Raw genomic sequence first — 22,755 nt, 5'->3', positions numbered from 1 at the left:
TGAGGAAGGGGGGGAGGGGCGGGCGTTGCGGGGCTCCGTTAGGCGCCTCCTTTGTGTGTATCCCGGGCCGCGAGTGGCGGCTGGCGGTGCCGCGTGGTGCAGGCCCTTCCGCTCGGGGCTCCGCCTAGCAGCAGGCGGCCGCCATTGCAGCTGCCGCCATTTCTCTGCCGCCGCCAGGCAAGCCTGGGCCGGGGGCGCTCGCGAGGCCGGGTGAGGGGACTCCGGTCGTGCCGTCCATGCTGGCTGTGCCGGGCGTGCCACCGTCACATGCGTGCGGGGAGGTGGAGAACTGGAGGATCTGGGTGCCCGAGGGGAGCACTTTGAGTGGGCACCGTTGCGGCAGGCCCGGGGGAGGGGGGGAGTCTCAGCTCTGCAGCCCGTCGTACGGGCGGCTGCCTGTGTCTGTCCCAGTCCCTACAAACAGGTCGGCTGCCAGTTAACCCGAGGTGAAGGAATTAATGTATTCTGGTTATGCTAATAACGCGTCCCCTCCAGCTAGCTCGGCTGCACCTAAATGGCGGGCTGCCAGCCACTGCTGAAGGCTAAACCTCCAGAAATTTGAGGCAGAAAATAAGGAGGACAGGAAATGGGGGGACACTGTTGCATCAGAAGCGTTTTATGCTTCTTGAAGTGAGGGTAGGGTACATTTAAAGAGAATTCTAGGGGACATTTAAGGAGGATGCTGAGTCAGTCTCTTTATTTCAGTGGTATTTCAGGCAAACGAGGTTATGTTCGAGTATTCAAATAGGTACTTAAGAAGTACTGACCATGGCAGGTGTGCATATTGCTTACAGTTGAAGGGGTTCAACTGATTTTAATGTTCAGTATATGTTGCTCATATACATAAAGGAAGGACTGCACTGAACTGCAGTGCAGTTTTCTTATTTTCCTATCTCTGCCTAATGGTAGATAATGTTGCAAAGAAAGCCCATTTGTTAATGTATTAAAATATAAACATGAATGTCAGTATCTTGTGTAATTGTGTTTCCTTAGTCCATCTGGTTAGAACTAGACAAATGCCAAGAAATAGGCAGATGTCCCCATTGAACATGTGCAGCACTCTGAAATCAGTGTCACTTTGTATATTGTAATAGGGATTTATAGCACGTCATTTTAGAATTCAAAGTTGTCATTTGTTAAATCAGAACTTTTAAGGTATAATTTGAAAAATTTGAACAACAGACAAACAGGATATGGGTTGTTGTAACTAGAATTTTGAGACTTCAGTTTTTGTTTAGACCTAATTGGGTGTTTCGTGTCTAAACTAAAACTTCGTGACAGCCTTCACAACAAAAGCCCAATCCAGCCCCTGGAACTTGGATATACTGTTGTTCAAATCCACGTTTTTTAATGTAGTGAAATATCAGAGCCATAAATGAACAAAACCAAACTGATGTATGTTGGTTTTAATAGGCTACTGAAGCAATAGGCTGTTGGTTTTTGATCCCGCCCAGAACACTTCAGTTTTGCTCTGCAAGGATATATAATACTGGTAAGTTCTAGAAGCTGTAGTCTCTTTGCTTGTTCCCTTTAGCAAGATGCACGGGTTGTTTTTTCGTAAAGTAGATGTACTATCCTTATTATTCTTTGACAGGTTGTGTCTATCAATTGAAGAATAAAAAGTAATGGAGACTGAACAGCAAGAGGAGACCTTCACTAACACAGAGACAAATGGTAAATTTTATAAAGGGCTGTATTTGTGTTATAGGGGCTACGATACTTTATTTCCTTAGTTATGCTTAATAACTTAGGGATGACTTGAATTCTTTCACAGCATCGGATAGTTAAGTTTCATGTGCATAGATAACATTTTTCAAGTTTTTGCTAGTATTATAATGGTGCGTTTGAATTCTAATTTGGAGTTGCATCAATATTTCTGTTGTGAATGGATGCTATATATTTTCATTTAGGTAGGAGTTATATGCTCGTATAGCTAAAAAAAAAAATAATTCAACTATTTTAATATATTTGATAATTGAAGCCTCAGTACTTAGCTGGTATTTGTACTCATCAAAAACAAGTACTGCTGAACATTATTGTTGCAGCATTTATTTATTTAGCATGGCTTATTGTCTTTGCATGGGTTTTCTCAGGTACTCTTAACATCCAGAAAAAGCTGTTAACTTTGAATTTACAACTAATTCAATTTTCATTGTTATTGATACCACTAAGTTAAGATGGTATTTGAAATCCTTCATTGGAAATTATTTAGTCATGGGGCACAATTTTAATCACTAATAAGCATTTGCATTCAATGGTTGAACATGATCAACTTCCAAAATAATTATTTAAACTATATTTATTTCTAAGGTTTATAAACTAGGTTACAGTTCATTGATCTGCAATCTTATTAGTATAGAATTCTTGGATTTAGTTGCAAGTCTTTAACATACAGCGTTTGAATTTGAAATTGGTATCAGGCTAATTGAAAAGGAAGTTTAAGTAGGAACATTGAATATGTTTTGGAGTGCATACATTATTGATCATGACTTAGAAAGTTAAATGAGTATTTGTATTTCTGCCCTATGGACCTGTCTACAGGCAAACGTCCTGCAGAAGACATGGAAGAAGAACAGGCCTTCAAAAGATCTCGGAACACTGATGAAATGGTCGAATTGCGCATCCTGCTTCAGAGCAAAGTATGATTTTTGTAAACAAAGTATAGTAAAACTGTTATTCTTGAAGTGAACATAACAGTTGTAGGCAGACTTCATAATGATTGTAATGTCAGACATTTTCAAGGAAAATATAAGGAATTTTTATTTTTAATGTGACTTACTCTGCAAACTTTTGCTCTAATTTATTATGCAGTATGTCACCAGGAATATTAAGACCAATATTTTAAAAGATGAAAGTAACGCTTCAGTGGTTGGGGACCCGAATTTTTGGTAGAAGGGAATTTAATCCTACAGCAGTTTATACAGTTTTTACTCTTTAAAGCTAGTAGCCAACAGTAGTTAAGCAGTAGCAGCTATAACATAGGTTATTGTCCTAGCATTTGGCTGAAAGCTGGTTAGGTGTGTAGCCAAAGCCTATTCTTTACTCTTAAATAATAATGAGGATATTCCTTGTTGAAGACATTCATTTCACGATCTTAGTCATTTATGGATCTTGACTATTCCAAGGTTAGTAAGTGCAGCCATTTTGCTGATTCCTTAAACACAGGAACTTGGAAGAATAAGTCTTATATATAGATTAACATTTCTCAGTTAACAGGAATAATGACAATTTTATACTATCTTAGAAATTGCTCTACTGTGCAACTGTCATAAGTAGAAGACGGCATGCAATTTTGTACACTGAAACTTGCTAGCCTTAACACCTTTGTTCTTCAAGGAGGTGCCGCTCGGTGATCAGCAATAGAAGAAAACGTTTTTTATATGTTCAAGTTTGTACACATACACGTGTATATGTGCATGTACATACATGTATATGTGTGTGTGTATATATATTTAAAACTGCATAAAAACTATTATTTCATTGTTTGTGTGTACATGCACATTAGGTGAAATAGTTCTTTTTGCAGTTTTAATTTTATATTGGATATCTGTTCTAAAAAAGAAGCTGACGAGTATAAAGGACGTGCTACCCAGAAAGAGGAGCATAAATACAATAGTCCTTTGTGTAGCGGCTTAGAAAATACTGTGCTTATTAGGGTTGAGCTTCTAACATTGTATTCGTTTAGCTTTTCTTTGCCAATACAAGTTTGAAATGCACTTTTAGCAGAAAAAATGACTGAAGTGGTATTTGTTAATTGGCATTCCTGACTTCTCAGGTCTTGCATCTCTATAAGAGATCAGTTGTGTAGATATAACCCAAAGACTCTGTTTGATTTCCAAGGACCTTCTGTTGCAAGAAATGATCAAAGATTACTGGGGCCTGAAGATCAAGTTCTGATACAGCTACAATTACTGGGGGTAGGGGGAGTCTAAAGTGAAAGGAAATTATTTCTAAAATAAATTAGTTGAACTATACAACAAACTTGGAACCTGTAACAGAACTTTCCAGAGTTGAACAGTACTTGATGCGCTGACAGTCTGATGTACCCAGAAATTCAAGGATGAAAATGAAATTATGCTGATTCGCAAAGATGTGCTTCTTGCTTCTTGAATGATAAGAACTTTGTTAGACTTTGACTAGCATGTCAGTTTTTTTAATATTTGGATAACACAAAATCAGATGGATAGGGCTCTTTCTTTTTACCAGTCTTTGCTAAATTCTCATGGTTGCTGTATAATTTTGAATATTTTTCAGAATGCTGGAGCAGTGATTGGAAAAGGTGGCAAAAATATTAAGGCACTTCGTACAGACGTGAGTATTTATGAGTTTGAACTAATTTAACGATGATTCTTTCAGAACACTACATTTAAATCTGATTACATGCATTTCTAGAAATTGAGAAATTCAATTGTAGACCTCAGTAGTCTAGTTACAAGCCATTTGTAATGATTATTAGACTAGATAACCTCAAGTTTTTTTCAGTTGGTTTTGTAATTAAAACCCAGATTGAGTCATGTGGGAGGAGAGGTTTATATTTAACCTCTTCACTTTCTAACAGGATTCCACTAAATTATACACTTCAGCAAGTTAACATCTTAATTAGAAATATTGACAAAGCTTAAAACCCTTAATTGCACCATTTCCCATATGTGTGAATCAATTCAAGTATTACTGAAAACCATTGCAGGTGGCTGGCTTAACCCAATGGTAGATGGATATTTTTTTTAAACTTCCTAATTTTTTTTAAACTGTCCATCTGTTCTTACTTTAACAGCTTGCACATGAAGCACAAAGACATTAATGTTACGAAGATTGCATGATTTAAATATGGGTACAGAACAGTATAGAAACATTTTATTCTGTAATTTGGAAGGAACTTTTCAATGATCATGACTTATTTACCTATTCACATTTTATAGTGGGTTGACTCTTGTGATTAGACACATTTTCAGAATTAATGTTTCATAAAAAAATTTTAAATAAACTTGGCAACACTTCTTAAAGAAATATCATTAGTTTACACTCCCATACTTAACATAAGCTACAGTTTCAGCAGTTTTTTCCAAGATTCTTCTGTGTTAAACTCTATATTTGGTAGAATACCATTACACAGTCAGTATCGGACTTCTGTACATTTTTCATTAACGTTTAAAATTTAAAAATAGTAAATGAACTCCTGTTAAAAAAAAAAAAAAAAAAAAGCGTGAAATCTTATAAACTAGCAACCAGAATCGAGGCTAAAGCTGAAATGGTCAGGACTTATGCACATTAACTTCAGCAGCTAGTGTTCTTTTCTTCAACTTTTTTGTCTTTAAATCACTTAACTGAATCCAGATGCTATATGCAGTTGTCTGGAGAACTAATTTACCCAGTTTGCCCAGGGTTTCAGTAATCTGAATCTCAACAGGTTTTGTGTCTACCCTCATGAGCCAGCCTGCTACTGAAACAACGTGTGATAAAAGTTTAAAAAAAAAATAGTATAGTCAGATCAAGTAACTCTTTAAGGTCCATAAATGTTAAGCCACAGTCAATGTAGCAATCCGTTATTGTGTTAGTCTTCAGAACAACTTAAGCTTGTTTCATTAATTGAGAGTAATGAGTATAGTTTGTATTAAATTAAAATTTATTGCTTTTCCCCCTTTTCCCTCTCCTTGTTTTTTTGGCCATATATCTCCGTTGCCCATGTACTGGATCGACTTGCCCCGCGTTGCCCACCATGACGTTGGCCCATCCGCCCCTGAACGCCCATGTGAAAACCCTGGTTGGCTATGCCCAAAAATGTGCTCGTTGCCAAACGGGTACCATACTTGACAACTTCCGATTGAATACCCATGCCCAATGCCAACATCCACGACCGCCAATGACCAATGCAGTACAATGCCAGTGTTTCAGTCCCAGACAGCAGTGGCCCCGAGCGGTATGTCCCAACAGTTTATGCCTCACTGCCTGATTAGAAAGAGAGAAATGTATTTTATTACCTGCCTTTATATAATTAAATAGTATCCCCTTATAGACGGTGTATTGTTTTTTCAAGTTTTCTGTCTTATTTTCCCCATTAAGTCTTTTTGTCACTGAACTTTTACGTGAGTTGCCCACCCGAACAATCCACTAATTTTATTTCAATGGAAGGAGCACAGCTTCAAGTGTTGCATATTCGCTGCATTGTAAATCAAATTGTTTCAAAATAGTCTCTCGCTCTGTCTTTGTGGCCCACCTTGCTCCCCAACATTGCCTGTTCATAATTATTTCTGATGAAATGCTAACTCTCTGGTTCACTTTCCTTCACTTCTCATTTGTGTTGTCTTTTTTTGTCTTGCATTTGTATTTGTTTTCTTGCAGAGCCCATTAGTAATCTAATTTCTAACTGGTCTCATAACCTTACTCCAAATACAATGTTCACCACTTGCATATATCCCCACTTTTCCTATGAGAAGGTGTGCCAGTTTTACCAATGTAATAGCGAGGGTATCCTAAATTAGTGGTGGCGGGGAATATGAATATTCACATCTGCTTTCAGCTCTGCGTCAATTTCTTGCCCACTTAATCTGAGCCCTTCCAAAAGTCCATTCTCTCTCTCTTCTCTTTCTCTCTCTCTGCAAAACCTAATCTTAAATTTATCATGTATATATTGGGCATAAACAAGATGCATGTGTTGTAAATTCATTAAACAGGTTTACTTTAAAGGGGGAATATTAATTGTAAATTCTACCCTGTAGTATTTGTGTTTTGAATTTTATGATTATGACCATAAAGCTTACTTTTACTTTTTCTTTTCCACCTCCATATTATCTGACAATTTATGGCCTCTGACAGCATATTGAGTATAAGCGCAGATATAGAGACGATTGGAGAAATTTTGAAGAAAATTATACCTACTTTAGAAGAGGTATGTCTGTCTCTTCTGTTTGCTTCTTCAGATGTAAAACTAAACATTAACTTTTCAACTGATGTACCATTCTGTGGTGCATTTTTACATAATTAAGCTGTTTTGTTTAATCAAGGTGCAAGATATAAGATTTTAGAATAGCTGTGTTTATAAATTGTGTTCTGTTCTTGGATAGAAATCAGAAGGAATCGAAGATAACAGTCTGGCTTCTCTAACAATTTGGAGCTTGCCCTATACTCCTTAAGAGCATTTGTGTCACTTGCACAAAAAACAAGGGCCAATATCAAATAAAATTCCTCTGCTTCATTTTATCGGCTGCTTCATCTTTTTTGTATCATTTTACATTATGTTCTGTTTTAATTGTATGTATATTGGAAGAGTGAAAATACTGTATGTTTTTAGCAAAATATGTAAACATTTTGTTCGTTTTAAGTGTATTTTGGCTATTATAAATGGAAATTCTTACTTCTATCATGCTTTCCATTCTGATATAGAAAAGAGTTTAAACATGAATGCATGTGACTTGCAAATGTACAATAATTTAGTTTTTGCACTATTTAGACATCCCCCTTCTTGACTTAAATTCCTGGTATATCATTGCCTTTACATATTATCTGGTTTTCAGGTACCTCAAAGAGCATAGAATGAAGCCAAGAACTTTGTTTTGTATTCTTCAGTGTATTTTACAAACTTCTCTAAAAACTGAAATACAGTAGAGACCTTGCCCTAATATTAGCCCATTCTATGCTGCTCTGGGATTCCTGAGTAGCCATGAAATCATTGCAGTACAAACCCCTAACTGAAGAATAGCTTTGACTCTGGCCAGCTACAAAACTTTTACTGGTATTTGTGATTGGAAATGAATCGCTTATATCAATAAAAGTACAAGTGTTACAGGTATGCGGTCTGTACTCGTAACAAAACAGAAGGTTGGCATGTCTCAGACTGGTTAAAAATGGTGGAACCCTAGCTATGATTTGCCCACCCTTTGCGCACCCCGCCCCATGCCCCCCTGCCCCCCGGGTGTATGTGTGTTGTTTGCTACCAGTCTAAATTACACAGTTTTCTGTAAGCAGTGTAGTTTAGACTGGTGCTGTCTTAAGCTTTGTAAAGTGTTTGTTAGAATTTTCTGTTATGCTAATGAATGCTTTTTAAATTGTTTATAAGAATTAGAATTTTCCTAAACATTTGCAACAGAATTTGTTTTGCATGTGGTTGTCTTAAGGGGTTTTCTATGAACATTTACCAACAGTACCAACACTACAAAGGAAGCGACTTTGATTGTGAATTAAGACTACTCATTCATCAGAGTTTGGCAGGAGGAATTATTGGTGTCAAGGGAGCTAAAATCAAAGAACTTCGAGAGGTATTATCACTTTTGCCCTTGAGCTTTAGCTTTGTTTTTTATACTAAGTAGTTTTGTATTTGTACATGGGTTCTACCAAGATAGATTCTATGGCTGTAACTTTAGTTTATACAGTCCGAAGAATACATTTTTTTTAATCTGATTTCTACACCGGTCCAGGGGTCAGCCATTGACTAGCAGATTGCTAGCAGTCATAGAGTCAGTGAAAGGCAGTAGAACCTGGGAAATCTGTGTGTTTTTTTTGTTTGTTTGTTTGTTTTTTGTCTTATCTGCTATAGTCTAATTGAACGTTTCTCCTCCCCTTAATCCTATAACCAGTTGAGATAGTTTATCGTGATACCTTTTTGTCCTTTTTTTTAAATTGGCAAGCTTTGATATTGATACCTTGGTATCAGGTTATAGACAAGTATCTTTATTAAGAATACTGCCTAGCAAATTGGTATACTTAATAGAATTTGGGTAGATCAGTTTTAAAAGTTGAGGGTTTTCTGTAGGCCATCAAGCACCAACATTTAAAAGACTGGGAAATGTGCCACAATTTGGGAACACATCTAATAACTGAAAAAAACAAAATTGATTAGGTTTAAATGTTAATTTGCCTTTAAGAATGTGTTTTTATGTATTTTATAATATGTATGTGTTTGAATAGATAACTAAGGTTGCTTTAAAATAATTGTAGTTCAAACTTTTCTTTTTGAATAGAACACTCAGACCACCATTAAACTCTTTCAAGAGTGTTGTCCTCATTCAACTGACAGAGTGGTACTTATTGGTGGGAAGCCTGACAGAGTTGTGGAATGTATCAAGATTATCCTGGATCTTATTTCAGAGGTGACATGTTTTAGATAGCTTCATTTAAAGACCAGTACAGGCAACCCCCGCTTAACATTGTTTCTCTTAGCATTTTTTCACTATAACCCTCATTTGAAATTGATACTTAATTTCACTTGGTGCTCATTGAGTTTCCCTATAATGCTTGCAGTTGCCATCTTGGGTCATTAAAAACCATTGTGGTCGCCATCTTGGGTCATCAAAAATATTTGGTTTTGCTTAACGCTCATTTTTTCAGGAACTAATTAAGAGCGTTAAGTGGGGATTGCCTGTATTTGTTCTGAGATAATGGGGATCTTTTCAATTCTAGAACGTTAATAGCAACACAGAATGAGTATTTGGTTGTTAGTAGCCTGTGTTGAATGAATGAACCTCCAGTTTATATAAAAGAATTGCATAATATGTATATGTTCTTCTTAGTTTTAAAACAGCAATTTGGCAACAACCAAAAATGTTGCCCCCGCCTTTACCTAATTGTTTCTTTGCAAGGGAGTGGGGGGCGGTGATTAAAATGAGAAACTGAATTTACCCCTTACTCCTAAGTCGATCTTTGTGGGAAGTGTTGCTTAAGCAGGAAGTTGGGACGTCATTTTTTGATCTGCTGAATAGATGCAGTAACGGGACATCATTTCTTAGGGTTGCTAGGTATAGTTTTCAGAAGTGTGACACTTGCCCGAAATGTAAAGGAGCAATCTCTTACAGTATAAAAGATCTGCTATCTTAAACATTGCATGATACATTGAAATGTACTCATAAGAGGCATAAGATAAAATGTTTTACTCTGTTTTATTATTATTATTAGTCTCCAATCAAAGGTCGGGCACAGCCCTATGATCCCAACTTCTATGATGAGACCTATGATTACGGTGGCTTCACAATGATGTTTGATGATAGAAGGGGGCGCCCTGTAGGGTTTCCAATGCGTGGGAGAGGAGGATTTGATCGAATGCCTCCCGGTCGTGGTGGGCGCCCAATGCCTCCATCAAGAAGAGATTATGATGACATGAGCCCTCGCAGAGGACCCCCTCCACCACCTCCAGGTCGTGGTGGCAGAGGTGGCAGCAGAGCTCGTAATCTTCCTCTCCCCCCTCCTCCTCCTCCTCGTGGCGGGTGAGTTGTACAAGAATACATACAGCATTTTAAAAGAATAGTATAGAATTTTTGATTGATAGTCATGTCTGATGTCCCATAGTGAATGGAAATGTAGTATATTTTATGTTAAATACTCTAGGTATATTTTTTTCTATCTACGCTAAAGCAGTTTGGATTTGTTGTTTGAGGAAAGGGATAATTTGAACTAAAATATGTAAATAGTATGTCAAAACATGAGTCATGGTACTCTTTCATTTCAGTGATCTGATGTCTTATGACCGGAGGGGAAGACCTGGTGACCGTTATGATGGAATGGTAAGGATTTTTTAAAGTTGTACAGTATCTTTGTGTTTGCTGAAACAAGAATTTGCCTCCTAAGATATCCATGTGCACTGAGGGGGTATATGCGTCTTCCTGTCCAACTCCTGAAAATCAGATGTTGCAGATGTTGCCTTGTGAAAAGGAACATTTAGGACAAGGGTTCTCAGCCATTCTTGTTTCCCCGTTAACTACAGTTTTATTTGAGTTAGGCTAGTTGTTGAGTGCTGGGTTTTTTAGTAGTTGTTTCTTAGGGCCACATTTTTGAGAACTGGCTAATATCTTTTGATTAAGTACAGGTTTTCCCTCACTTTATGCTGTACATGCGTTTCTGGAAAACCGCTCATAACTCAAATTTACATAAAGGGAACCCACTTTACAATGTAACAAATAGGGATACATTCCAAGACCTCGACCCCCTTGACTTTACTGACCCCCAGGCCCATTTCTGCCACTTTTACAAGACAATTTTGGTAGTCACCAACAGCAGACAGTAGGAGATAGGGATAGGAAGGAGATAAGCTAGGGGGACGTTTAGAAGCCATAATGGAGATGGCAAATACAGAAATGTCACAGTTAATGAGTGAGGAGCACAGATCCACACAAAAAACTGTATTTTTGTGTGTGTTACTCTGCCCAGTGCACAGCACAAAGCTACCAAATGCTGGCTTCCACCACACCAATTGCATGAGAGTGAATTTACCGCGCATATAACGAATTTTTGGTATAAAAAAGGTCATTGTATAAGGGTGAATTTGCACGTACAGAACCCCCATAAAGCAAGGGGAAACTGTATTACTCTGATTTGTTTAGAAAAATCCGTGTCTTATGGAGTTCTTGTGTCATTTGCTGACACGCATGTATCTGAATAACCATAACAAGTCAGAAATCTGTTTTTTGTGCATCACTAATACTGTTTTTATTCCTGTCCTGATCACCCACGAGGCCTTGCTGATTTAAAAAAAAAAAAAAAAAAATTTTGCTATACACAAATGTGTGCCTTTACGGCACAGGTGGGCAGTTATTTGGGATGGAGGGGTGCTTACTGAGTTTTGTCAAGCCATGGAGTTTTGTCAAGCATGACAGGCAGCCAGGGGCAGATAACTATAAATTTTCTAAACTTTTTAGGGATCCCAAGGGCTGGATAGAATGGCTTGGTGAGCTCCATGCAGCCCACGGGACGCATTTTGCCCACCCCTGCTTTAGGGAGAGCAAAGTATGATGCCCTGCAGTGTATTCTTCGCTATAAGGTCTATTTTTGCCTGGGGTCTGGTAAGAGCTCAGATAACCCTATGAGTTCTGTAACTCTGACTCTAACAGAGTGAATTATGATTCAGGCATCTTCTCCGTATTGTCAGCCACTGCACACTCATGAGAATGTGGCTAGATTTTTGCCTACATTAAAAGAAATTGGATATGTAAATAGTTTTCAAATTGTGGTTTTTGGTATGGAAACCTTGATGACCTATTGTAGAACAAAGAGATTGGTGGTAATGGTGGAACAAGCTAGGAAGTGATGTGCTGCCACTCCTGTGCCAGATTGTGTGGCTCTGTGTCTGTTTTTATGATGGGGTAGGAGTTCTGTGACAGAAGTGATGAAAGAATTCCATGATTTTGGGGAGTTTGAAAAATACTAGAATAAACAGTACTTGCCTGGTTCTGAATTCTGTAAGCATGTGGAATAGTATACATCCCATTGAGTTCTCTTGTCTCTCAGTCCATTTGGTTCTCAGTCAAGGAGTCTGACAAATTCCAAGGCTATTTCTTCACCAGTGCTTCCCACCTTTTCATTGTCGGAGCATTATTCCACAACTTTTTTTGAATGTGGTGACATCATCTATTGAGAACCATTGTTGGTACTGTCTCAGGTTACTAGTTCTTAACCGGGTGCTGATGTCATCATGGCCAGGTAAAACTGTCCCACGCTCCTGGTGCCCAGCCAGACCAGAAAGGACTACAGCAGACAGAAGAGCCAGTCCTTTTTGGTCCAACTATAGCCCGAACTCCTGTTACAACCCTTTTTGGTCCAACCCTGCGCAGCATCTTCTGGAACTGTCCTGTGTGCCTCTTGTTTCCTGGAGCAGTGTACAAGGGTAGGAACTTAAAGGGATGTAGCATAAGCTGGCTCTCTTGCCTGCTTTAGGCTTATCCGAGAATCTCAATGTAGCCAGGAGGGTACACCTGACACAGCCCTTCACACAGGGCACTTTTTACCTTGCTGCCATAGTGCCTGCCTCAGCCACCCAAGAGGGTCTCATGGCTCCCCAGTTGAGCTACTTCTGTACCCTGAGAGCATAAATGTCAAGGGCAAAAGAAGGTTAGGATGATTGGCTTGATGACTGACAGATTTTAAGTTAGTTAATGAGTCTCTCTTGATGTGGCTGTATTTTGGGGAAAATAATAACTCACCAGAGTGTTTTTCCAAGACTCCCGCCATGTGTATGGTTTTTAAGAAGAAAGCTAAAGGCCATCTTGCAAAATTTTGGAGCGTTTAATCAGTTGACATCATTTTGTGACTGCAGCTGTTTCCATTCAGTATAGGCAGTCATGGCTAGAGTTCTGATTCTGCTCACTTAAAAAACATGTTTGCAGTGTTTGTCACTTGTTACACCATTACGCGTGGAATTCGGAAAGAAACCTTCATAGTAATCATCCACTATCACAGCTGATTTTATGCTTTGTATTTTTAAGACTATTAACCCCATCTCAGGGCATAAACAGTAGCTGGGACATCAGGGAGGGAGATCTCTGAGGTAACTTAGATTTAAAGTCTTGTTTGTTTTTCTGTCCTTGCCTGGAACCTCAAGACAGTAGGTTTGACAAGACATGCCTTTTCTTTTCTGTGTAACACTGAAATTAAGTGAGATGCATAGTTTATTAGAATGAGGGATGAGCTCAAGAAAACTTGATGTGACCTGGGGATTTTCATGTCGTCTGCCAAGTTCCTGTGTCTAGCTTCTTTGGAGAAACCTCGGATGTTACCTACTGTGTCAGAAAGTTACTATTTTCCCACAACTAGGACGCTAGATTTCTTGAGTTATAATTTTAAAAAAGCTTTCCAACCTGCTTTTTGAATCTTCAGAAACAGGAAAATCAAGAAATTCAGAACTTGAGGTTGCTTGCTTTCCCCCTCCTCCCCCCTTACAATTGTTATAGAAATTGTACATATTTGCCCCTTCTCCAATACTGAAGGTGCTTTTGGCATCATTCATTTATTTTAAGCTAAGGATACAATTTGATAGTAAGGGATAGGCGAGCTGAATCCAGGTGTTGTTTCTAGGGTCAGACCCAGTAAGCTGACTTGAATTTACAGATGAGGAGTCTCAGCAGGAGGCTGAAACTAGCATATTACAAAACTGCCTTATACTTGGCAGAAAAGGACAGGTTTCTGAAATTCTGAACTGTTAACAGGATCTCCAGGCTGATTTCATGTTTTTTCTCTGAATCTAATCTAAATCAAGCAAGACACAGGTGCAGTTGTCCTTAAGCCTGGTTCCCTAAGTCCTTAAGAACTATCCCTAAGTCCTTAACAACTGGTTCTATGCATTTTCTTTAAAAGGCTGCTGTAGTGGCTTGGATCTTAGTTGAGACATGAATAAACCCTGGGTATTCTCCTTTTTCCCAGGTTTTCAGAGGTATAAAATTGTCCTACATCATCCCACAAAATGCTTCCTTAAATTACTTAACCAGCTGAATCCCAGTTTCCCCACTGTGTGATTTATATTATCTGGGACCTTATCTAATTCTTAAGATGAAACTGTACTACTTCCATTAGTGTGTTAAGAGAGCCATAACTATGTCTTAAGTTAGCTTACAATTTAGCTGCTTCTATTATCTTTTCATTCAACAGCTACTTTGTGGGAGGTTTCAATGCTTTTAATTTTTTTGAAGGGGTGTAATTTCTTTTTAAGGATCATTTATCAAGTTCATAAAATAAAAAGAAATGAAATGCACAATATTCAGGGACTAATATTTAACAAATGTTTCGCATAAAGGCTTGATGTTCTAAAAGACAAACACTGCCTTGTAATTTTGCAATATTCCAAACAAAAATATTGAAACTTCAAATACATTAAATATTTTGAGGAAGTAATTTCTATAGAAACTTAAACACAAGATATCCCCTAGCTATCCAGTCAGTTTGGACTTCTACATGATTATTTTACTAATGTGTAAAATGTATAATTTTCTAATAGTTTGCGCTAATAGCACACATTAACTGTACTGGATTAGGCTAGGTTACAGTCTGGATTTCTGTCTTAATTGCAACACTGGCCAGTACCAGAAAATTCAGAAGGTGATGCAACAACCCTTCTGGATTAGGCAGTTGGGGGTTGTCTGTTTCCAGGGAAAGTTTCTTCTTGTACCTGATAGAGCGGGGCTTCTAGATCTGAAACATCAGTTAGTGAGTTCGGTTATTTTCTGTTGGCAGGCTTTAATATAAAACATAACATCTTACAAACTAGGCTGCTGCCTACAAAAGCGTATGCCCCTCTGAACCAGTTAGTCTCTGAAGTTCTGCCCTGCTATGCCTATACTGACTTTAGACTAACATTGAACCACCTCTGCTCATAATTATCTGCGGAGTTCCAAGTTCGCATATTAAACTCTGAGTGAATTTTCTTGCATTCTGTGAAGGAACTAATGATTTGGGTCACTGAGTCCTTTTCATACTGAAATTGAGTATGTATTAGTAAATTAATGGCAAAATAATTACAAAGGTAAAAATGTCCCAGATTCCATAATCTGCACTGTGGTGTGGAGCTGAGGGGTTGATTGGTTGTTCTGTAGGGTTTTTTTTCAGTTCATTGATCAGTCTTAAACTCTTAGTATGCAGGGGTATTCCAAAAACCTGATTACTTTTTTTTTTTAAATGTAGCTATTATTCTTACACCGTTTCCCTTCCATAAGGGGATTCTAAATGGATTAGTAAAATGGGAAAAGTCATTTATATTCAAACTTACCCTGTACTAGATACAATGCTGTTTGGAGATGTGTCAAAAATGGGTAGAGAAAAATGTCTCCATAAATTACCATTGCATATTTACTCCATAAGAAAAAAGAAAATCCTAAAATGACCAGTAGTTTGCAGTTCTCTTCCTACATGCGGGAGAGAATATTTTCCAGTATCCTAATAACTATTACTAGGGCACTCAACTTTTCCTTACATTTCAAGGAAAATTATTGTCTTAAGTTGAAATTGAGTATGTATTAGTAAGTTAATGGCAAAAGAATTATGAAGGTAAAAAATCCCAGATGCCAAAATTGCGAAACTTGGAAACTTGGAGTTAACCTTACCTGAAATTAAATTGAACATGTTAACTTCATTTCCATACCTGGAGGAACCCAAGAAACCTTAACTATATCCAGTTTTTAAACCTTACTCATTCTCTCCTGTAGTGTTACTACAGGGCACAGTTAAGGTGGTAACGCTATGGAAAGGGAACAAGTAAGGTTTAAAAACTATAATCTAGAAAAACTAATAATTGGAGGTGCATCGATACATTGGTCCAAATCTTATTGGCACTGATAAAAGGAAAATTGACATTATTGGCAGTCAGCTTTTTTGGCTGATGTGACCGATTCGCTGATAAATGTCATGTGCATGCGCACAGCCACAGCTTGTGCAGCCACAGCTTGTGCAGCCACAGCTTGTGCAGCCACAGCGTGCGCACAGCCAGCCCAGCAGCTTGGAGAGCAGTGTCCAGCTGGTAAGTCTGTTGAGGAAAAGGGTGGAGGGAAACAAAGGGGCACTGGTGGGGAGGGGCAAATCGAGGTCCCTGCGGTGAGGGAGGGAATGGGACTCTGGTAGGATGCAATATTGAGCCATGAGCGGCTTGTCCAGTTGGGGAGGGGGTTGCAGCTCCTGTCACTGTGCACACCTGGGGGGGGGAGGGAGAGGCATGGGGCACATGCCCCCTAGATCTGCCTAGAGTCAGGGTGGGCTGCTGCTGTGGGCTAAGGCTGGGGGCAGCGCTAGGCTCTTCTGGGGGGGGGGAGGAGTGCTACAGCCACCCCAGAATTCACTATAGCCACCCTTCCCAGTGCTGCTGCTGCATGCGCTGAGCACAGCCCTGGCCCAGCCCCCTGCCAGGAAGAGCCCAGTGTTGCCTGCAGCAGCAGCCCACCATGGTTCCACACAGATTCAGGGAGCATGTGCCTCCCCTGGGGGTGCATGCAGGTTTGGGAGCCACCACCCTCTTCCTCCCAACTCTCCCCCCTGCCCCCAATCCCTACTTCAATGCAGGGCTTCAATCTGCCTCAACCCCCACCCCTTCTCTCCCTGCCCATTCCTCCCCAAACAGATTTACCAACCAGATGCTGTTCTCCAAGCTGCCAGGCTGCATTTTGGCAGTCAAGTAGCTGTTGGCTGATGTGGGTCGTTAATAATCAGCCCGAAAAATCTTTATTGGTGCACCCCTACTTATAATCATACTGTTACTTATTGGTGGTGCAATATTTGTCAGTGTAATCTTTCCAAGGTTACCTTTAGGTATCTTCTTAATACGTTTAATATAGTTTACTTAAATCTAACATGTAATACATGTCAAGTCTTTTTTGGGTTTGTGGGTTTTTTGTGATTATTACAAATTTCTTTTTTTTAACTTACTGATTTAAAAAATCAGTTTGAACTCAAAACTTCTAGGTCCCTCCCCCCCCCTTCCCCTGGGAATTTCAAAACATTCAGTACCAAAAGTTCTTGTGCAAATATGCTAACCTTGGGTATTGTTACCCAAATTTGGGGTAATTTTTGAAGGAAAAGGATCTCTGGGGCATCTAGATGAGTGCAGACGTTTGCTTCCCTGGGTACAAGTAGCAGCGGCACACCTTGCAGCTTCAGGTTTAGGCAGTGTGCTCTGCTGCCATGTGCTTTGCCCCTCTTTTTGGTGTGGGGTTTTCTGACCCCGGGATCTTCCAGGCTAGCAGCATAGCAGGTATGTTGTAGTCTGCAAGGTAGCAGTGCAGGGAACACCTGCACCTGCAGTGTGTGGCCCGTATGTCTGGCTGCTGCATTAACCCACAGAGATACAAAACAAAGCAACAAAAATCAGTTATCCCAGCTCCTTTCCCAATTATTTTGAAGGTTCTCTGAACAAGTGTCCCAGTGTAGTTTCACCAGTTACCTTTTCTGTGTCCCGAATGTTCCTCTACACCGCTATACCATTCAGTAGGTACAATAGGTGATTTTTAGAAAGTTTTTTTTTTTTTAATTTAAATAAAAGGTTTTGTTAGGCCACTTTCTTAGTTGAAAATTTCTTCAGAAAGGATTTAATAGGTTGCTTTCTACTATGAATATTTCCACAGAGTTTCTGTTTGAAAATAGTTATAGTTGGTTTAAATAAGAGTCAACAAACAAAGTGGCTTCTTTCATAATGGGCATAAAATGAACTCCATGTAGAAAAGATGGTGGTCTTTGCCAGCCCCTATAAGGGTTCTCAAAGACCACATTTATTTCAGAAAAGGGCTTTTTGCTAAAAGTCTCCTGATGGCTTTACCATGTATGTGAATTTGTTTACACTAGTTTTTTATTTTTTTGAGGTAGTTGCTAATTAATGACGTATTGTAAATGTTAATGTGGTGACTCTTCTCATATTTGTCTCACTAGAAAAGTTTGTAAGATGAGCAGTAATGGCAGATAGACACTTGGGAAAAGGGCGATTCTGTGTAAATAAGAACTTTTGGTAGAAAAGAATATTAGAACCTGCAGTCATTAAAGTTTCTGCTGCTGTCGTTCGTTCCTTAAAACTTACTGGAATATCACCAATGCATGAAGTTTCAATTAATTTTAAAGTTCAGTTAAGATTATTCAGGTTGCAAATTCTGACTTAAGTCAAGGTTCGACACTTCTTAAAGGACTCCACTTCAAATTATTTTAACTTTTGATGGATTTACTTTCACCAGCTTAGAAAATCATTTTACAACCGTCAGACCAGAGCTCTGATTTTTGGGAAAGATGGGCAGCATAGTTATGGAACACAAATGGTGCTTCCATCCTAAATAGAACTGAGAGGAAATCTTTCGTATGAATCCTGGAGATGGGAACATCCATCTAAGCAGTTGTAAAATAGCACGGCATACCTTTAGTACAAGCGTGGCAGCCATGAATAAGGGTAGTCGTAGGTATAAATACAGCTGGTGCTTAAAAAGGGAAATCATTGGCCACAATATGAAAGTGGTTAACAGCACAAGGTTGCCAGTGCCTGGGGTTAACCTCTGCCAGTAGGTGGTTTAATTCGGATACCTGGTGAAGATTTCTAAGGTCAAAATACTGATTGTTTGTCCCATCTACAATACCACAGAGTAATAAAGGAGGAAATGTTGTCATTGGCTCCACTCCAGTTCCCAGAATATCAGGAAGGCAGAAAAGGCCTTTTGGGTGCATTTCTGGGAGGCTAAAGAATGTTTGTCTGTAAATGGTACACCCACATAGGTAGGGTGACCATAGGTCCCAGTTTGTGTGGGACAATCTTGGATTTTGAAGGCCGATTGCAGCTGGTTGTGGAAAACTAAAATGAGAATCCATGGCACAGTGCAGTCCAGCAGAGCGGCACAGAGTGCCAGGCAGCTCCACCTCCCCACTGGACTGCCCACCAGCCTCTGACACTGCCTGCAATAGGGATGCTGACTGGGGGAGGGGGGGTACAGGTAACAACAGTATCCCAGTTGCCATGGAGTTCCTATGCGGGCTGGGGCTGGGTTGGATTGGCACACGTGTATGTAGTTTTATTTGGTTAGATAGAGGTCTGTTTTAGGACAGATTCTTTTCAGATGTATTTATTTTTCCTCTTCCTATTTTTCCCCTTGTGTCTTAAGATGATGCAGTGTCATGTGGATGCTTGTGATGACATGCAGCCACCGGAGCTGGTAAGTGAGCTTTCATTCCCTTCATCTGGCTTCAGTGTAATTGTTGCTTGTGAGGAATGCCTATTTACTTAGGTGAGAACATCCTCAAACAGTAAAAGGACAGAAGGCCATCTTCAGCTTGGGTGTAGTTCATGATATGCTTTGTAAAATAATACCACTATTATGCAGTTTTGTGAAGCTGCCATTTTGAGATGATACAAATATTTAATTTCACTTAGTATTTTTCATTTGCCCATTTCTGAGCTTTCCTCCAGGAACTGTGCTGCCAATTTGTCCCAGAGTGGACATGTGCAGAGGTATTGTCAAAAGAGAGCTTCAGATTAAATATCTCCCTTTTGCACTCTAATTTTTTTTAGTTGTGAATGTTTATGTCACATAATTGGAGTAACACCACTTTGTGGAGCCAGCACCACAACTCTTGCTCCTGGAATTTCGATTCTAGCAGCACCATTGGTGTGTATATATCCTGTTTGTGAATCGCCTGAGACAATATAATATACTCAAACTAACTATTGGAAATAAACTACTGTACATTTTTATTAGCTTTTGGGTGGTACATATTCTATTGGTTATTAAAACTAATGTTTTTGTCATACAGCTATAGATAAATACTAACTTAAGTTCATAGCCTTTTCACTAATTAGATTGTATATCTAGCAAATAAATTTGGACTCTGTGGCTTTGACTGGAAATCACATTCTCTTGTCTCTTTGTGCTCTCAGAGCTTGTTCATATTACACTACAAGTTTCTGTAGCTAAGCAACATGATTACATAATAATCATAGCCTAGTAGCAGCAGATCATCTGAGTGGTGAATAGCTTCTATTGAATAGCTTCTATTGACCTGGTTCTAAAAAATGGAGGGGGGGGGGGGGGGTTTGGATCTTGGAACTTTTTAAATATCTGCACATTCCCATTTCTCTGAGTAGTTTGGTAAATTATAGTTAGACTGTTTTTAAAAAGTGACCAAACCTAGCTAGTTTTGAATATAGGAGAGCGTTGCACGTTATAATAGATACAGTAGCCTCCTTAATTTTTTGAGAGCAGCTGAGTATGTCAATAGGGTATGGTAACAACATTGCTAGTCTAAATGCGTTTCATTACAAAAGTTCTAAGTTTTTTCTTTTTTCCCTCTCTCTGTAGTTCGAGGGTGGGTCTGGATATGGTAAGTTTTTTTAATACAATTTTTTGACAGAAAATTAGTTTGTTCATTACAAGGGCTTGATGCATACGTTTAAATCAGACTATTCTTATGCAGGGGGCCGTGGTTCATATGGTGATCTGGGTGGACCCATCATCACGACCCAAGTAACAATTCCCAAAGATGTAAGTAATACTGATTATTTTAACATTGTAATAAAATGCTTGTATTATGCCAATGAACCAGAATATTTCATGTGCAAATGTTTTGCATTCTTTCAGTATTAATACATGTTGTTCACCTATCACCAGTCTTCCTTGGAAGATGGTTGGTTGGCTGGGTTGGAAGTTTTTCTTTCCCCCTGCTCTTTATTTAGAAAGTCAAGCTTAATGCATTTTGTTTTGTTTTTTAATGTGGTGTTCATATTGAACATTAAAAGATAGGTTGGTAGACTTAAACTGGCCACCTTCAGTGTTTGCCAAGTCACTTTGACTGGTTCTCCCAAGCCTAGTTTAGAGTGTTTTAAATTGAAAACATTTGGGTGGGGTGTAGGAGGTACCAGGGAGACAGATTTCTCTTGGCACTCTAAAAATCATACAAACTACTGAGCTGAGAGTCATCCTGAATTCTAGAGTGGTCTTTACCGAGAAGTTATATCAAAATGTAAATGAGTAACTTTTTGCCTCCCCCTAGTTGGCTGGATCTATCATTGGCAAAGGAGGCCAAAGGATCAAACAAATACGTCATGAATCAGGAGCTTCAATCAAAATTGATGAACCTTTGGAAGGCTCGGAAGACCGGATAATAACCATCACAGGCACACAGGACCAGATACAGAATGCACAGTATTTACTGCAAAACAGGCAAGTTGGAGTCTAACACAGCACCAGTGCTTCCATTGAAACAGATTTTTTTTTCTCACTAAATTCTAAAGCTTTTCTTCTTTATGATGTAGCTTTTGCAAGGGGAGGGGTGTTTTAAAAATATCTGTTGGGACCTAACTTTTCTACTTAGTAGTTCTGCCTTCATTTTCTTCTCTTCTCCATTCTTACTAAAATGAAGACTCCCTCAAAACTAATCTTGCTGGAAGACGCCTTAACCAAGCAGTCCTCTCATTTCTCTGGTGAAAACTGCTGCAAAAACTACTATAATAAATTATATAGAGCCTGTAGAAAATATAGAAGATTTCAGTGGATGTTGGTCTAGTTCTGTGTGGAAGACTAGTGATTTTGTTGTTTTTAGATAACTAAATCGACAACAAATCGCAGTCTGCCATATGGCACAGACCATGCCTCTACAGGACAAGTTGAAATCGATTGGTGCTGGAAATGCAGCATTTCACACCTTACTGGCAATACTTTGTCTTTTCTGCCAAGTATTAACAGCTTTAGATTTAAGTTGCTTCATTTTGCTTTATTATCACATTGGCTATCTAATAAGTGTTTTGTAATACTTAATTTGCCTATTTGACTTGAATAACTACTAATATTGGAATGTGTTTTTTTTGGTTTTTTTTAAATAATTATTGATATTAAAATGTATGTGAAGTTATGAGGAATTTAAATTTTTAATATCTTTTAAAGAATGTCATTGTAAATATTAATGCAAGATGTATGGTCAATCATTCTAATACATGCTTTTTTTTCTTTTTCTTTTATAGTGTGAAGCAGTATGCAGATGTTGAAGGATTCTAATGCAAGATTATTTTTTCTTTTTTATAGTGTGAAGCAGTATTCTGGAAAGTTTTTCTAAGACTAGTGAAGAACTGAAGGAGTCCTGCATCCTTTTTTTTTTTTTTTTAATCTGCTTCTGTTTAAAAAGCCAACATTCCTCTGCTTCATAGGTGTTCTGCATTTGAGGTGTAGTGGAATCTTTGCTGTCCACCAGATGTAATGTTTTAGATCCTTACAAATATTTTGGGAGGGAGGGTGTGCGAAACTAACTTTGAAATTTTGAAACAGCAGCAGAGTGGATTTTATTTTTTGTTCATTGTTGGTGGTAAACTGTAATGTTTTTCTGTAACTATTGTGAACACCTTGCTTTATGTACACTGTATTTTTTTTTGAACAGGGGAGAATATTGGTAGTCCTACGTGTCCCTGGTATCTATTCAGAGCAGTGTGCAAACTGTAATGCTCTTTTGTAAGAAACGTTTTATGATTTTTAAAATAAATTTAGTGAACCTATTCTTGGTCGTCTTTTTTTTTTCTTTTTTCTTTTTTTTTTCGGAAGGATATGGATAAAGTAGTATCTGAGG

At 38.7% G+C, this 22,755-nt stretch overlaps 1 protein-coding gene across 8 annotated transcripts in view; it reads left to right on the top strand.

Moving 5' to 3' along the window:
• HNRNPK (heterogeneous nuclear ribonucleoprotein K) overlaps window positions 1-22,685 on the top strand; it is a 23,251-nt gene extending 566 nt beyond the window's left edge. For 2 of the 8 annotated variants that reach the window (XM_019554826.1, XM_019554824.1), the window contains exons 2-16: window positions 1,414-1,492; window positions 1,595-1,674; window positions 2,530-2,639; window positions 4,255-4,311; window positions 5,874-5,917; window positions 6,814-6,886; window positions 8,112-8,252; window positions 8,955-9,083; window positions 9,886-10,193; window positions 10,436-10,490; window positions 19,308-19,358; window positions 20,502-20,523; window positions 20,602-20,684; window positions 21,193-21,362; window positions 22,160-22,685. In XM_019554826.1, coding sequence (XP_019410371.1) covers window positions 1,626-1,674; window positions 2,530-2,639; window positions 4,255-4,311; window positions 5,874-5,917; window positions 6,814-6,886; window positions 8,112-8,252; window positions 8,955-9,083; window positions 9,886-10,193; window positions 10,436-10,490; window positions 19,308-19,358; window positions 20,502-20,523; window positions 20,602-20,684; window positions 21,193-21,362; window positions 22,160-22,193 — 1,326 coding nt within the window. In that variant the 5' untranslated portion in view covers window positions 1,414-1,492; window positions 1,595-1,625 and the 3' untranslated portion in view covers window positions 22,194-22,685. The remainder of the gene's footprint in view (window positions 1-1,413; window positions 1,493-1,594; window positions 1,675-2,529; window positions 2,640-4,254; window positions 4,312-5,873; window positions 5,918-6,813; window positions 6,887-8,111; window positions 8,253-8,954; window positions 9,084-9,885; window positions 10,194-10,435; window positions 10,491-19,307; window positions 19,359-20,501; window positions 20,524-20,601; window positions 20,685-21,192; window positions 21,363-22,159) is intronic. The other 6 variants (XM_019554827.1, XM_019554828.1, XM_019554829.1 and 3 more) reach the window with 5 other exon arrangements.
• The last annotated feature ends 70 nt before the right edge of the window (window positions 22,686-22,755 follow it).

The sequence above is a fragment of the Crocodylus porosus genome, unplaced genomic scaffold, assembly GCF_001723895.1.
Source record: "Crocodylus porosus isolate Cpor-Errol unplaced genomic scaffold, CroPor_comp1, whole genome shotgun sequence".
NCBI lineage: Eukaryota > Metazoa > Chordata > Crocodylia > Crocodylidae > Crocodylus > Crocodylus porosus.
Note: the sequence above shows the minus strand (reverse complement) of the source record. Positions and strands in the feature narration are given on the sequence as shown.